The 17084-nt window shown below is 43.1% G+C and overlaps 2 protein-coding genes across 2 annotated transcripts; both read left to right on the top strand.

Moving 5' to 3' along the window:
* The first annotated feature begins 3333 nt into the window (after nt 1–3333).
* On the top strand, nt 3334–3803 carry LOC9648442. The gene is made up of 2 exons (XM_024667870.1): nt 3334–3392; nt 3445–3803. The coding sequence occupies exons 1-2, from the start codon at nt 3351–3353 to the stop codon at nt 3796–3798; spliced, it is 396 nt and encodes a 131-aa protein (XP_024523638.1). The 5' UTR covers nt 3334–3350; the 3' UTR covers nt 3799–3803.
* Nucleotides 3804–10189: 6386 nt separating this feature from the next.
* LOC9648443 (cytochrome P450 98A1) lies at nt 10190–11337 on the top strand. Its single transcript, XM_002994279.2, has 2 exons — nt 10190–10311; nt 10722–11337. The coding sequence occupies exons 1-2, from the start codon at nt 10190–10192 to the stop codon at nt 11335–11337; spliced, it is 738 nt and encodes a 245-aa protein (XP_002994325.2).
* Nucleotides 11338–17084: the final 5747 nt, after the last annotated feature.

Here is a 17084-nt window from a genome sequence, read left to right as displayed (position 1 = left end):
AAAATAAAACGCTTTGAAGAGGGGGGCAGACGGAAGGTCAGCTACGAAGGGCGTTATATCGCCAACCTGAGCTTGTTTTTTCCTTTGCATTTCTTGTAGTTTACAATCTATTTTGCACATCTTTAACTTACAAACTTTTCTTGTGAGAGCAGATATAAATCAAACTTGACTGCTTGAAACTTCCAAAAAGGGACTTGAACTTCAAATGCCACAGGTTTGCTTTACATTACAAGTTAGATGTTTTAATAGTTTTGCTTTTTATTTTAGAGGAAGCGCCGAGGCCAACCTCAATGGTCTCGATCTCCAGGAAAAGGCAGCCGCCTTGATCGCTGTGGGCTTGGCCGATTGAGTGGAGATTCATCTCAAGTATCTAATGAAGTTTCGGCTAGTCATGCTGGAGGCAACGATGAGTATAACAATGACGTGGATGTTGAGATGAACACTCAAATCGATGTTGGTGTTATTGAGGCTGTTGGTACTGGTGTTCCTGAGGCTGCGGGTACTGGTGGTGGGGTACTTGCATCTGATGTTGGCGGTGGTGGGGGTGCTATGCCTTCGGTTGCTGAGGCTGCTCGCGGCCAGGTCAATGAACCAGCTGAGGACGTTATTGGTAGCGTTGTAGGTGGATCTACTACAGAGGCTACTGGGGGCATGGTAGCTGCTCCTACTGCTCCTCAGGCTGGTGGTGCAGGGGGAGCTAATGGTGGTGAGGGATTATGCATGCATGATTCTGACACCATCTTGAATGATCGTGTTCGGGACACAATTATCCAAGCTCAAGAACGGACAGTCAGTAAAGTGTTACAGGAAATGGCGTGGAATGGCCCTCATCGATTTCTAGTTCCTTTGTGCCGATTGGTTCAAAGCCATTGGGTGCGCTCAGCTTACGACCTCAACATGGCTATCTACAGCTCCTTTGCCGAGGTCGGGTTTGGGAGCACAGCTGGTACCTTCATCGTTTCACCAACTTTCCCTGGAACCGGCCGGACAGAGTCAGTGACTACTGAACTTGAGGAAAAATGGGATCCTATATGGCTGCGAAAGTCTCGTGAGTTTGATGGATTCTTAGGACAACATGTGGAGACAGCAGGGTTCATTGGAAAGCTCTTTTGGGTGATCGATGGAAACCATAGGTGGCTGGCATTTTGGAAGTGCATTCAAGAGAAGTTCCGAGATGACGAAGAACGACACATTAGTGTTCCAGTCACACTTGTCGAACCAATGACTCGAGAGCACACTGTGAAGCTCAACATGGCATGCCATAAGATCAACATGTAAGAATTTATTTTTTGTAAACTTAGCTAATATCGTGTTTTTGCAGGCTAAACCAATTTGCGTTTCAAGCTCATACATTGGTACATGACATTGAGCACCTTCGGTTTATGGGCATGCTCTCGCTAGAGGAGGTCCAAACGTTGTACAATCGTGAGGTATTTGAAGCAATTCGAGTGAAGCTAGGAGCTAGGAAAGGCCAAGAATTGCAGACTTGGTACCAACTGCCACTTGATTTTCTAGTTGCTGTCTGGGCGAAGGTAAATTATTATTGAAGTATGTATCAACTTACATAATGTTTCTTGCAGCCCATAATCAAAGGAGAAAGAGCGTCATTCTTTAAAAATGCTCGAGGGGACGAGCAGCAGAAGGAGATGGAGTGGCATGCGATTGAGCAGCGAATTTTGAATACGAAGAGAACAAAGGTGAAAAAGTTGCTCTCGATTGCAGACATACGACGCGGGCAGGAATGGCTTGATAGCATTGCCGAGATTTGTTCTCGCGTTCGTAAGTTCTTATAAAATTTGTGAAACATTTCATAACTCTTTGTGTGTGTAGGAACTGGTAAAGCACCGGAGGAACTCATTTACAACATCTCTAAGAGTAAAATGTCCTTTGCTGAACAAAGTGTCTGCTTGGAACTTCTCAACACTTGGCTGCGAAATAACGAAAAACGCTGCGAGATAAGGATGGAGAAGGTGATGAAGGAGAAGGCGTACATTTCTCAGAGTATTGCCGCTGGTGAGGAGATGCTACAAGTCTGGGATGAGAAGTTTCTTTCCAGCACCCGCACAGGTATCACTCTCGAAGAATATATTCGTGCTTGTCTTGCGGAGCTAGGGAATGGTTGGCTTCCACGTGGTGGGACGAGTTCGGCTGAGTTCAAGAACCAACCAGGACAACCATTTCTTGCGAGGCGCATGGTTTACAGGTATTTTTTCAATTCTCATTTATATATTGGTATTTATATTTTTGTTTTACTTTGTAGATATTTAAAATATAGCCCCGGCGCACCGGTATACACAACCGGTGTTTTGCAGAAGCTCCTGACTAGAGGCAAGAAGCTTGGGATGTATGAGCCAGAGTTCTACTGTCCTTGTACACATGAGAGGGAGCTATGCCCGTGGTACCTTGAACTCGTGGAGCAGATGCCAACATCGGACTTCGAGCTAGATCTCTACCTTGAATGTCATCCAGGTTCACTTGAAACTCAGCACTTAGCTAGGAAATATTAACCTTGAGTTATATTCTTATTTTCCAGAGGCTCTTTCTGACTGTGATACCGACATTGTTGAAGTTCAACAACTAAACCTAGAAGTCAGCACTCAGGAAACCATGCCAAATCCAAATACTGTTGAACCAGAGGAAATTGTACAGGAAATTCCAGCACAAGAGATTCCAGTACCTGCTCCTCGCAACCCCCGAAGGGGCCGTCATGAAACCTTTCATGAGAGTAAGGACTTTGATTTGGAACATTCTTTTATTCATTCTTGACTTCACTTTTTTTTTTATAGATGTTGCAGAGAGCAGCCATCAGTCTTTTCGGCGGACTAAGACATTCTTCCCATCCCTCCCTACGGCTACAGATGACGACCTAGAAGAGCTCTCCTCTGCAGCGATGCATAAACAGGTTAGTAAGCATGAATTTTATCTTCAACTTTTTAGTTCTAATAATTGATTTTCAGGTTCGCCCTCTATCCCCAACGGCCAGTGTTGGGGAAGTTGCTATTCTCATTGGGGATTACACACAGCTTTTAGATGCTACTAGTCGGGAGCTCTACATGCTTGATCGGTGGATCCATGGTTTGGGTCAGCTCACACCTTATGGGAAGATCGATTTCATCTTTTTTGATCTTCCCGATGGGATGGCACCACCACAGGGGGATACTCCGTCATGGAATGTGTTGCAGGCCCAACACATTTCCCAAGCCTTAAAGGTTGCGAGCAGCTTTATGACATACGAGGGTGTGGTTGTCATGATCCTTCCTCGCTCTCTAATGTGGGAAGGCCTTCTCGCACACTTGGCTGACAACGATGATGGATTTGTTGAGTTTTCATCTGGCTGCCTTCTTTCGAGTATGGCGGTGGACACAAAAGGCACTAGCAGGCAGACGCGAAAGGTGTGTGACTTCTTTATCTATAAATTAACTCTATTCTATTTTTTTTTTCCAGATTTATTCCTGGAACTACCATGCTCTATGCCACATTGGGAACCGGCGTAATGCCACACGAGCTGACGAGCGTGCTGCTCTTGCTTTACCAGGATATGACAGCTCTACAGACATCATCCCAAATGTGATTGACTCGGACGTTCTTCACCCAGCGTTCCCTGGTTATCGACATCGTTCGGTCACGGCCATGCAAATCTTGTTGGAGTTATTTTGTCCGCCAAAGGGGATTGTGCTTGATGCTACAGCAGGATTTGGATCAATGGTGCAGGCAGCAAAAGAGACAGGCCGAGCGGTTTTTGCACTTGAGAAGGAGGGTGCCTTTGAGGACATTCTTAGGAGATTTTGCGACAGGTGATGTTAGTGCTTGAAATAATCTATAATATTTATTCTCAAATGTTTCTATTTTATTAGGTCTACACTTATCACACACAGTGTTTCAGTCCACACGCTTGATCTTGATGATATGGATGATCATATGGACCAAAGTCAATTCCACTTACCTATTTATGCTGAACGTATGGCACAACATTACATACAACACGAGCCTATAGTGAAGGAGCATTCCACTATACCCATTTCTACTTTTCTGGATATGGAAGCAGAAGAAGATTGAATATATTCTGATTTTAATATAAATTATATTGTTTAATATATTATTTTCTTTTTTTGTAGACTAAAAGATTAGTTCATGTCGAACCAATAATCTACATGAGCTTATGGAATACCTTAAACACCTAGATTTTATGTTAAAAATTCTTGGTTCAGGACGAACTAAGGTAGTGCCATTAAACTTTCGCTAGTTAGGGGATTGTATTGACTTCCGTTGACTTTCGTTGACTTTCATTGACTTGAGCTCAGCTCGTGAGCTCAGCTCAAAAACTACCCAGCCCCCCGTGCCAGGGTGTGATACCTGGCTGCCGATACAAAATGCCATGCGATCCATCCCTACTTTCCCGCCGTACCGGATATGGGCTGATGCGTGGTTTTCCAGGATTTCTGGCTACCCGAGATGACGGAGTACGCGAACACTGATGATTTTGTGGCTCCCGTCCCGGCAGTGCAGTACTTCTTACTGCTCTTAGCCGCAAGGAAACCTGAGCGCTTACGCGAGATCTTTGCATATGAGAAAAAGATTGCGGACAAGCTGCTCACGGTGCCGGAATCAGAGGCGGTTGGCGAGAACAAGCGATACCTCTGCCTCTTCCAGCAGGTTGAAACCAAAGAATGGTGGTGCCTAGTCTGGACACTCCTTACCGATCGAGTCAATGATAATCAGGCTCTACTACGATGGTGGATGGCGGACATGGAAAAAGAACTTGTTAATTTCTCCTCCGCCGAACCAAGGATTACTTGGAAAATGCTCCAATGGTCCCAAGAGTACAACCGGGTTACAAGGTATAAAGGCTCATATGGGAAGGGTATTGATCTGGGGAAACCACAGATTGACCTTAGTAATGGTTTTGAGTTCTTGAGCCAGAGTGCACGGACGCTCATGATTGGACTCATCCTGTCACAGCCGGATACTCTGGAAGGAGCAAATGTGGACCACATCGACAATGGTCGTATCATGTTTGACCCATTGGAGAATTTGAGTGGATGGAAATTTCCCTTCGCCACCACATGAGTTCTCGATGCAGCCTCCCACCGCCTTCCAGAACCACATAAGTTCTGGACACTCACGAATCCTTTAGGATGGACATCTCCCTTGGAGGCATCCGACTGGATCCAGATGGCGGCTTTGTTACGACCGGATGCAGTACAGTGGGCAAAACAGACACTGGAAGCATCATACATGCAACGCTGGGGAACTATGCTTACAAACCGGCTATCCCGTTCCAAAAGACTGCGGATGAGGTTTTCAAGCAGGCTGCTTTCCATGGACGCTGTGATGGTGATGCCTTTTTGAATACAAAAAGCTGGAACCTATCACAAGGAGATCAACGTACATGGAATCAGCTTCGCCTGTACTGTCGCTACGATTGCCAGGGATGTGAAGGAGGAATTGTCTGGCTTGACTCCTTGTTCTGGTACATGCTTAACAACCTGGACAAGTACTGGCCAGACTCAAGCTTGACATCGTCAGACCGCCTCGCCATCTTCCTGTCCCTACTCACGGCTAATCCGCAAGTGATCCTCCAGATTTCAAATCCGAGAATGGATGCAAGCAGCCGCTATTGAGCTGGCGAAAAAACCAGCCAACCCGGATCTGGAGTTCATCCCACATGGACAGACTAAGATGAACATATGTAAGTTCATCCCTGTCCAGCAGTACAGATCCCCAACGTCTTCACGACGAGACGGTAGCGAAAGCAATGGAGCTTTCTCACCTACACCGTCCTCACAACGCACGCTGGCAAGGTCTCGAGGCTTACCACCGAATGGGAAACGTGATCGTCCCGACGGACAAACATCCACGGGACTCACATCACAGGAGACGGGCACACCACCTTCAATCTCCAAAACGTCTGAGGCCAATGCAAGCTCGAACAAACAAAGGCTACGCAAAAGGCTTGGTGCAAGAAAGCAGCGATAAATAAATTTCTGTTTTCTCCTTCCATGATTGGTAGCTAATGAAAGTGCTCTCGTGATTGCTTCCACAGTGTACCTTACACTACATCCATCATTTGGCCGGACGAAAATGGCTGGTCAAAGAGGGAACGGAGTGCGAACGAAAATTCATACACCTCCGATACATTAGTGCCGGATTCGAGAGGATCAGTATCCGCACTCTCATGAGGGAGTGCCTGGAAATGATTGGCCTAGACGCGGAACTCCTGGATCCCATCGTTTTTGGCTGGAGGTATGAACCCCAGATCAAACACGACTTCTATAAACCCAAAGAGGTTTTCTGTAACTGGGACACTCTTGAACCACTGGTTTGCGAATGCAAACGATGGCCATGGGTGACTTACCTCGACGAGACTGGACATGTGCGTACATTGGATCCAAAGATCCTTGGCTCACGCATACTCACGAATGTCATCGAGAAAGGTCTCAATCACATCACCCCGAAACCACTCCAGACAGCAAAAATCATTGCCAAAGTCTGTGATGCTTGGGATCGGATTGCCAGTATAATTCCCGATGTCTACATCTGCAACTGGCCAAGCAATGAAGCTGCTGTTAAACAGCATATTAACTACCAGGTTCGAATGGCAGTACAAAATTGCTAGACCACCCCGACGGTTGATGTGATGACCACCCCCGAGGCAAGACGGCAACTGGAGTGGGTACATAAACACTTATATATCAGTGGCGCAGATAAAGCAGCCAACACACCCACCTTCTTTTGCAAAATGTTAGCCCGCGAAGAAGCGCTTGCGCGGATGAATAGCGACGACTTCTCACTTGTAGTCTCAGACAATAATGTCCCTGAGACGCCTGAGCAAGTTATAAAACAACTGCTCGGTGAACCGCCCTTACAGGAATTCCCACCGCAACAACCAGATCTCCCTTACCTCATGGGAATCTATAAAGCGCATAAGAATAAAATGCGCTGGTTAACAAATGCAGATGGATGTGTCTTCTCTGAAATCACTATCTGCCTAACGGCTATCCTCAAAGGGATACAGGAGGCACTACAAAACATAGCTGATGATTTCTATGCACGGGCAAAATTCTTTGGAGGAAAAACGAACACGTGCTGGATCCTTGGATCCACACAGGAGTTCGTGATTAATCTTCCCGATAGGATCACCACGATCTATACGGGAGATATCACGAAGTGCTATGAGGCCATCCCCCTCGAGGGCGATCAAGGACTCACGATGGCCATGACAAACCTTGTCAATTTGGCGTTCGCGCACCAAAACCACCTCCATAAAGACCTTTTTCTGATTCAAAAGAAAAACGGCGAGTTTGAGGCCGAATGGAAACCTCTACGCCGCTCATTAGTAAAGGCTACCAGAATGGATCCAATGAAGGTCATCGAGCTAAATCACTTTATCATCCGGAACACATATGTCCGTCTTGGTAACAGAGTATGGAGACAAGTCCGAGGGATTCCTATGGGCTTCTCGTGCTCGCCCTTGTGGTGTAACCTGTACCTATTCTACTTTGAGTATAACTTTATCACTCGACTCGCTCGTTTAGGCTGGTACGATCTGCTGCGCCTATTCGAACACACTTTCCGGTACATGGACGATCTGGTGTCAATGAATAACCCCATGATCCTCCACTTCCTTGACCCTGATCAAGTCGAATCTGAAGGAAATCCGTTCTGGATATATCTATTACGATTCCTTGCCATGCAAAATGAGATGGATAATCCACTCATAGGCACGGACGGCTCGCTCATGAATCTGTCTGCTCACTTCTTGAGCCTTCAGATCCAGGTCATACGGGTTGATGGTACTTTCTTAACCACAAAATATGACAAGCGTCGATCACTTCCATTCAAAGTCTCGCTGTACATTCATCGAGACTCAAACCGACCCATCGCAAACTCATCCAAAGTAATCCTGGGGCAAGTCTTTGCGCTTTTCTATCTGATTAACACCGCCAGTGGCATCATCCTTGAGATTGATAATCTCGTTGAATGCTTTGTGGAAAAAGGATTCCATCGCTATGCATTGAGACGACTCATCCTTAGTGGTCTGGATCGTATCATTCTCACCAGCCCCCTGACACCGGTGCAAGCAGTCATAGAAATTCTCTTTGACATCTGGAGAGAGCCGGCCAATCGCCCACCACAGCTCGACGACTCAGCAAACTCAAGCTGAGCACCAGGAACTCTGTCTTCTAGACAGGATTATCCATCACTTTGGCATCATATCGAAACATAATAGATTTGATATCTATGCCTCTTTGGACTGTGAACAACAAAAGAATTAGTTCCCCCAAACTTACCATGCAGTCCTTGGTTACGCACTGAACTAAGATGTGTGGGCGTACCATTGACTATAACTGTGTTTTGATTAGAAAATAAAAATACAACACAAGTTGCTGCTCTCTCATTCTGAGACAGATCCCATGCACAAAAAAGGGCCTTCTTTAAATTTTTTTTTTAAAGAAACCTTACTTACAGAAAACTCTGTTTCCCCATAGATAAACTAATGGGATACATGAGTAGACGTGGCATGGTAAAAAACAAAACCTTGGATTCCTCACAGAATCTCGCGCGAAGAAACACGCTGTACGGATAGGCAAACCTAATTACAAGCTGTAGCTATTCGACTTCATGGCTGCGGGCGCTGGAATTTCTCACACCGAAAGGTATGAAGCGACGGGGAAAACCCTAACGTTAGGGTTTCTCGCTTGTATCTGCCGCCGCCGCATTCTCCAGGAGCGCACCCACAAGCAGAGCAAGCTTGGGCCGCTGCAAGGCTGTGCGCTAGCACAACCACGCACACTTCCCGCCCACTCCAGGATCAACAGCCGCTTCGTTGTGCACCGCAAGAATGAGCAGCGCCAATGAAGTGTTTGTCTGGGAATAGCTCAAAACGAGCTTACACCCACCACTAAGGTCGCAAGGAATCTCACTACCGCATTCCTGGCCACGCAAAAACGGGTACAAACGATTCATTTTTTTGCGTCTTTTCACCCTTGGCCCGTAGGAATCTCTCTCGGCCAGAGCGCTGGAACTAAATACCACAGCGACACAAGGGGCTCTCACTGACTCTGCCCAGGTAGTGCTTGTGATATCGACTGTTCCAGCTTCTAATCATCCGCTTAGAAAAAAGACAGGATGACAGCGACTGGTCCAGACGGCGAGATCCATGAGTCAACAGATAGCAATCAGGTTGAGCATGCTCCTTAGCTCTAATCGTTGGAAGTCACTTCTGATGTGCGGCCCGGGCATGTACCTGAGTACATTGGCTCGCGAGCATCAGTCGTGCAAATCTCAGTTCAGTTTTGAAACCTAGCTTCATACTTTCACAAAATGAGAGATAGAGCTAGTGGAGATTGCATTACTAATCCTCGTCTTCCATGATAAAGGTACCCCCCGGACACCCAAACCGTAGGAGGTGACATAGGAATTGTTTAGGGAAATCGTTTTGGTCGTGGTCGGTACTGGGTTACCTGGCGGATGATCCTATGCCTCGGACGAATGTACCGAAAATGGCCTAGTCGATCTGCTTAACCAAATTTACTTTCATCAATTTTCAAAATTCTTCCTAGACCACCAATCTTTTGACTACCTTGTTGTAATGTGATAACATAAATATCATGACAAAAGTTGTACCAATTTGTTATCATGTGCTCACTTTTAATACTACACTCAATACGAGCTTGATCTTGTAGCATTTTAATGCATTAACAAAAATTTGAGCAAATGTGAGATTACTATTTGTAAATCAAGTATTAGTTCTAAAAGATTTTGTGGTATTGCAATTTCACTTCAAACCATCTTTACAACCTCGATTATCAGATTGATATCTCATTGATAGATGACATCTTTCACATTCTCTCTCTTTTGAAAGAAGACCAACCATAATACAAAAAATAAAAGAATTTAATTTACTATTAGTTCTCTGAATAAGATCAGAAAAAGAAAGAATACTATCTTGAACATGATTTATATATTCCAATTTAACTATATTACGAAAGAGAATGAATAAAATTATAAAGATATATAAGAAACACAAACATAAAACACAATGCATTCATTCACTGGCTAATTATAAAATTATAGTCATTAACATATCTGTTAACAATATCTACTAATTAAAATTTAACATTACTAATTTAGAGTTAGTCATTAAACATTTAAGGTGCAGCACTAAGCGCACCATAGAGGGAGCAGGATGTTGGATTATGCATTTCTTCCACCCACTGTATCCCATCAAACTCTTGTGCCTTATCCTATTTGTCCCCAACAGCCAATCCTTTGTCAATCTAAACCTGTGCTAGGCCGGGAAACCATTGAGTGACATCCCCTTCATGGATTTGCATGATTCCAAACCCCCTAGCTGCTTTCGCTATATGTTGCCACATCTCCTTGGCCACATTGCATTTCAAGAGAAGATGCACCACTGTCTTTAACGTTCTGCACTCCAAGCACTCTTTTGCTTGAAACTACTGTCCTACTGGCAGTCCATTTGTTGATGCAAGCTAGGACGTGATCTTGGATTGCTAACTTCTATATATTTTTATGAATAACAATATAAAAATTTAATTTAGTATTAGTATTAGACACAAGGACTTCATGGATATCATGCTGCAAAACCTAGAGCACAGAGGAGCAGCCAGGGAGGATTTCATCAAGGCAGTAGCCCTTGTATGTTTCCCCACATAACTTGTTTTGGTCACCAATCTCAAAACCATTTTGATCTGCAGGAACTCACCATTATGGGGACTGATACAAGCACTTGCATTGTCGAATGAACCCTTCTGGAGCTCTTCACAACCCCGAGTCCTGAGTAAGCTCAAGGAAGAGCTCGATGCAGTGGTGGGATCAAGCAGTCACATGATCGAGAAGCCCGATTTCCAGAACCTGGACTACCTCAACGCGGTGATCAAGGAAGCTTTTCGTCTCCATCCACCTCTGCCGCTCCTCAGTCCTCACATGTCGACTCAGACTTGCACCATAGCCGGATTTCACGTCCCAAAGAATGCCTTCACGTTTGTCAATGTATACTCAATCCGAAGAGAGCGAGGGGTATGGGAAAGGGCAGATGAGTTTTGGCAGGAGAGGTTTCTTGTTAAGTCCGTGGATGTTCAAGGCCAGGACTTTGAGTTGCTTCCATTCGGATCCGGGCGACGGGCTTGTGCGGGAATGCAGCTGGGCTTGAAGACTGTCCAGCTTTTGGTGTCCAATTTGGTCCATGCTTTTGACTGGAGCTTTGTTCCAGGCAAACCGAGTGAAGACTACCTCCTTCGAGAATGTCATGGCACTATTAACTGGATCAAGACCCCATTACAAGTTTGTGTCGTTCCTAGGACCAGTTCCTAGGACCAATCATTGTAGCAGGCACTGGCCAGTTTTGGATTGCATCCAATTTCGTTGGGTCTGGTTTCATCTGCCCAACTATGATCCAGAAGCTGAGGTATTCCTGGAAAATGAACATGTTGCGAGATCGACTATGAGTGCAAAATCTCCAGCTGCTGTAAGACAATGTCCCATGTACACCAGAATGAAGAACATGGAGGAAGAGAAGAAGCAGCAAGAATGAAAGGAAAGGGAAGAGCAAGAGAGAGGTTATATGTTCTTTACTAGTTTTCCTTATCCTTTTACACAATTTCACAGCAATGCTCATCACAGATAAGCATGAAGTAATTAAGAATGGTTATAAGCTTATGTAATATATAAGTAGCATTTAGACAACCACTCACTATTGTATGCATTTGCATTGAATTAACCATCTTTTCTCCCACTTATGACTATTTGTGCAAAGTAGAATTGAGAGAGTGACATATGTTTATCCTTACTCATGCGATGTACCTCTTTGGCTTTAGTAATATGCAAGCATTTCTTTTTCCAAGTATATTTAAAGAAATTGAGTAAGGTTTTTTCTGCCTATACTTGTGTTCTTGCCTCTGCCTGCAAAACAGTGATAAACAAACAGAAACAAGAACGTAGAGAAGAAGAAAATGAAGAGAAGAATGAGAAGAGAATAAAAAAGAACTCAACCTCGAACCTAAGCTCTTTCAGGCTCGGATGGCTATAGAAGGCTGACAATAGTTGGCCATTCAAAGCATTGTGATCTAGGTATCTATGAGAAAAAAAAGCTTTTGTGTGAGAAGAATTTATAGAGGCATAAAGACCACATAGGTACATTAGCTTTAGTATGCTTTTAAGTGCCTATGGTACTGGACCTGTAAGCTTGTTGTATGACAAGTACCTGCATAAGCACGAAGGGAATCAGCAAGTGAGGACAACTAGCATTGAGCTTACAAGACTTCTAGATTGCACAAGTACGAAAGTTCTGCTGGTATTCCTCTAGTGAGGTAATTGTTTAGATACCTGCAGGGACATCTAACTTAAGACTCTAAGCACAAATAAAGAAAAACTTACAAATTTCATAGAGATGGAAATGCCTCTTGAGCATGATTCTGTTTGCTTCTTAGCTGTTCTTTGATGGTTCCCATAAGATGATTGTTGCTGTTCTTCACTGTAACATTTCAACATTTGTATGGAATCACTATGTTCTTCACTAGATTCTAAGTTGAATTTGCTACCCATGCTGTGATGGCACGTAAGGAAATTGGTAGGATCAACCTTGTGCTTGATGTGGTATAGGTGAGGATAGTTCTTCCTAAAGGATTGCTGCCAATTGGGCTCGTTGTAATCAGCCTCATTCACATAAGTCCTGGGGCTTGGTGATGAAGAGCTTGTTCACCTGTGACACTAGATTCATAGCAGCCCTCATCTCTGCCACCATCACACTGTCCTGCCAAGTCAGGGGCAATACAAGCAGCCACAGTCCATTACGATATGCTGGATTCATAGCACTGTCTTGAGGTTCTCCCAGTTTCCCACCCCCCAGGATTGCATACGTATCTGGAACTTGCAGCTCGGTCATGACATGCATCATGGCCTTTGGGAGGAGGTCTTGTTCATGGTTGAAGAGCGATCTTGGGATCAGCCTCATTGCAAAGACATCCCTATACTAAAACTGCAAGTGCCAGTCCCAATATGAGGCATACGTCTCCAAGCTTCATTGATCCAGAAGTTGTTCTCTTGTGCATATGATAGGACCAAGGTGGCAGAAGCATATGAGATGTTCCAGTTGGGCAGCTGAGTAAGGTTTTTTCTGCCTATACTTGTGTTCTTACCCCTGCCTGCAAAATAGTGATAAACAAATAGAGACAAAAATATAAAAAAGAGAAGAAGAGAAAAAGAATAGAAAAGAACTCAGCTTCGAACCCAAAAAGTGTGAGTAAGGACAAGCATGTCACTCTCTCAACTCAACAGTCATAGATGGGAAAAAAGATGGTTAATTTAATGCAAATGTATATAACAGTGAGTGGGGTTTTTTTTCCAATACATCTAAATGTTATTTATATACTACATAAATTTATAAGTATTCCTAACTACTTCACACTTATCTATGACAAGCGTTGCCTAGGTCGGGTCTTTCTTTTTTGGATGTCTAAGCTTAGATGTAACTCCATTTTGCTTAAGTGCTCTGTATAGGAAGATACATAAGCTAAAACATTTATCTCTTCATCACTCCCCTATGACAAAGTTATTGTCTACCTTTAGGTAGTCGGATTCTCCAAATCTTGCTCCAAGTTGTTGAGCTTAGTCTTTATAGTGACAAGCTCAACAATTTAGCGTAGATCGTTAAGTTCCTAACACATGATCTAATTTTCTTGGTTGAGCATTGTGATACACTTTGCATCGGTGGATGTGGAAGCTAGTATCATACTCTTGAGTTTTTGGATTATGTGGCACTAATGATTTTGCTCACCCATGACTTTTACTCCACAAAATTTTGTTGCTTATCAATCTAGATTCGGGATTAATCCAATGTTTATTAGCCAAATTATCAGCAAGTGTATTTTTGCTTATGGGTATCCAAGCTTTATTGTGAACTGTTATAATTCCTACAATAACTTATTTGCTTAAGATTACATAAGATTTTAGTAATTGTCTAATAGGTAGAATTTTATAAATCCTTTGCAGACTATAATACTCAAAATTTGTGTCTAGCTCGGATAAGTAGACTATCTCTCTATCTAGGAAGAATCTTGGTATTATTTTCTTTTTGTATAGGTAATTCCATAGATATAAATTTTGCTTACACTGTGTACCTACAAAGTAATCTAGGTGTATTATCACACTTTTTTTGACAATAATAAAAGTACTAGGAGTTAGACTTTTGTATACCTTAAGCAAAATATTGTTAAGTATCTCACTCGATAATTCATTGAGTTGTTTAAGCAATTTAGTTAAATTTATCATTTATTGGCTTTGTTAGGTATACAAGATAGTTTAGTTTTTGCTTTCTTATACTTTTGCTTAGTCACATAAAGCGGGGATCAATCAACTTCTGTCTGGGTCTATAAGAAAAATGTATCTTCTAATAGTGTGGTGGATCGTTGGTAAACATCCTTATTTTGTCTACCCCAATTCCTCCATTCAACTTTTATTAGGACTGTGGAAGGTTGTCTCTCCACTTAAGTGTGTAGGAAGACCTTTCCTTTCTGCCCATGTAATGTGGTTAAAATTAATTCAATGCAAGGTCTTTGGTGCATGATAGCTAATTCTATAGTAACTTGCCTATTTCATAGTGGGTCTTACCCTTTGGCTTATAGCTAACCTTGCCCTTACAACTGTGGAATTAGAAAGAGTGGCCTATTGCTCTTGGTAGATTTTAGGTAAACCTATTTTAAATGGATAACACTAGGGACTAATTTGAATGGGGGCATGAGGACCATTCCTTGAAATTGCTTTGTAGAATCAACACAAAAGTAAAATTATTTAATGCATGATAACCTATTCTAGATCAATTTATTTATGGAATGACATTAGGTAGCTTTTAAAATATATAATAGTTAATTTGTGGAAAACTTTGCTTTAGATCTAGACAAAAATTGCTTTTCAAGGAAAATTTCTCTCTAGCCTCTTTGCCAATATGCAATAATGGTCAATACAAGTCTTTACTCAAGCTTGTTTGATAGATTTTTGAGTTTTTTTTATCGCAAATGTGACTTTGGGTATCGAAAGTTACTTGTTGGCTGTCCTTTCAGATATTCTTTCTTTACTGCCACGACGGCAAGAGGTCGGTATTGCTAGACCCTTTATTAGTCTCTGCCTAAGCTAGTTGAGAAACTAATCATCACATGTGCACTTAGACTGGAAGGGCACTAAAGAAGGAAATCCTTAGTTGTCATTTGTCAAGCAGACTTGACATGGTGATGAGAAACTCATGATGTTGACTTGCACTTGTTAGTGTTAGGAACCTCCATGATATTGAAATTGGTCCCTCAATATTCACTAAATGATAGCTTACAGTATCTGTCAAACACCCTCACTATCATGCCCTTTGTGTTAGTTTCATTCTAGTCCCAAATGCTATTTATGGAAAGTGTCTAGATTTGTTTTGAGTTTGTCCCAAAGATTAACTCCTGATACTAAAGGAGGCTTGGGGTGAAAGCCCAAGGCATGTGTTCCTTGGGGGGGGGGGGGCACTGTGGGGGGTTCCAAATGTATAGTAGGGATAATGGGTAGATTAGGCATGGCCGATCAACTTGAGGCATAGTCTGCTTGCATGCCTGTCCTTGTTTTGCATCCGACTTGGGTTTAAACCCAAGTTCCACACCATGCTAGCTGGTGGAATACCTATGTCCTTGCGTTAGGCCACCAGTATGCCGAAATAGCGTTAGACTTCGTTTGGCTCCATTTTGCATGCTAGTCCTGGCATTGGGATGTTGAATACTAAGACTGTTCCAAGTTGCTTCGTGCTCTTGTCCCTTCGCTCCTTGGGGTGTATGTTCGGAAGTCGTTCCGTGCTCTAGTACCATCTCTCCTTACCTCCATGCTTGGGAGTTTGGCACCGTTCCTTCATTAAGTGGCCCAAGGCCCTAAAACTTAGGTTCCACACCACTATTCTTTGGACACGTGGCATGTGACATGTGGCATATGATACGTGGCACATGGAGGGTTTACGTTCCACTTTGTGGTTATCCTGTGGTAAATCACCATAGGATAAAGGGTAAAAACCATATGCGCTATATTTGGTATCAAAGGATGAGTCTCAGCGAGTACTATACAATGAGATTGGGCAACTAGTCTCGTTGTATACGCAGAGATGAAAACGATGATCCAAGTGGGTATATGTTTGGATGCAAAGGCTTCGCAATCGTTCCTTGGGTATGGATTTGGTTACCTTGTTGTACCTTATGATATGAGCTTGCTCTTGGGCTCATAAGATGGATTGAGTTGTTCCATTTTTGCACAAGTTTGCACTTGGGCTCGTGAGTGAGGCACATTAGCAACTCAATGTTACACTTTGAGTTGGCAGGATTAATGTTAGCCTATCAATGGTTCTATGAGTAGTTCCATGTACCATGGGTGAAAGTAACCTTTCCTCAGTTTGTTATGAGTGGCAAATAGGCTGGTCCATAGCTATTTAGTATGGCACTAGTGGATCCTTCCTAGGCATGATTAAAAGTGGATCAATCAAAGATTGTAAGGATTAGTCTATTGATTCAAGTACTCATTGCCGTGCTTTCTCATAAACTTTTCTTGGATTGGACTAAAGGTAATGTGAAAGCAAGCTTGAGGTTTGGTCGAAAGATAAGACTGAAAAGAGAGTCATAAGGGATGAAGGATCAAACATGTAAATCCTTTTCTCTTCTCGGAGAGATGATTCATAATAAGGTGCTAACTCATTGCTCGTGTTCACATCATGCAATCAAAAGTCCCTACCTTGATGCATGTTGGAAATGATGGTCTTGCAAATAGTGAGTCGTGGGATGGATAGTGGTGAAGCGCTATACCATTTTGTCTAGGCTTACTATTGGAAGACTTGGGTTGCAATGCTCAATTCTATTCCAGGGAACTTTGCTATTGCTCCTTGAATAATTTGGTGTTAGATTAGTTTTGAGTTTGGTCGGAAAGAGAGTGGCATGAGCTTGTCCGTGTTATGAACAAAAATTAGTGGTGTTGGGTGTTATAAATCTATATCGGTGGAGTGTGGCGTTTATGTTGCATTTTGTCGAATTAAGTTGACACTTGATACTCACATAAAC

Source organism: Selaginella moellendorffii, unplaced genomic scaffold (genome assembly GCF_000143415.4).
Source record: "Selaginella moellendorffii unplaced genomic scaffold, v1.0 SELMOscaffold_225, whole genome shotgun sequence".
Taxonomy (NCBI): Eukaryota; Viridiplantae; Streptophyta; class Lycopodiopsida; order Selaginellales; family Selaginellaceae; genus Selaginella; species Selaginella moellendorffii.
The sequence above is the reverse complement of the archived record's forward strand: the minus strand, read 5'-3'. Positions and strand labels throughout refer to the sequence as shown.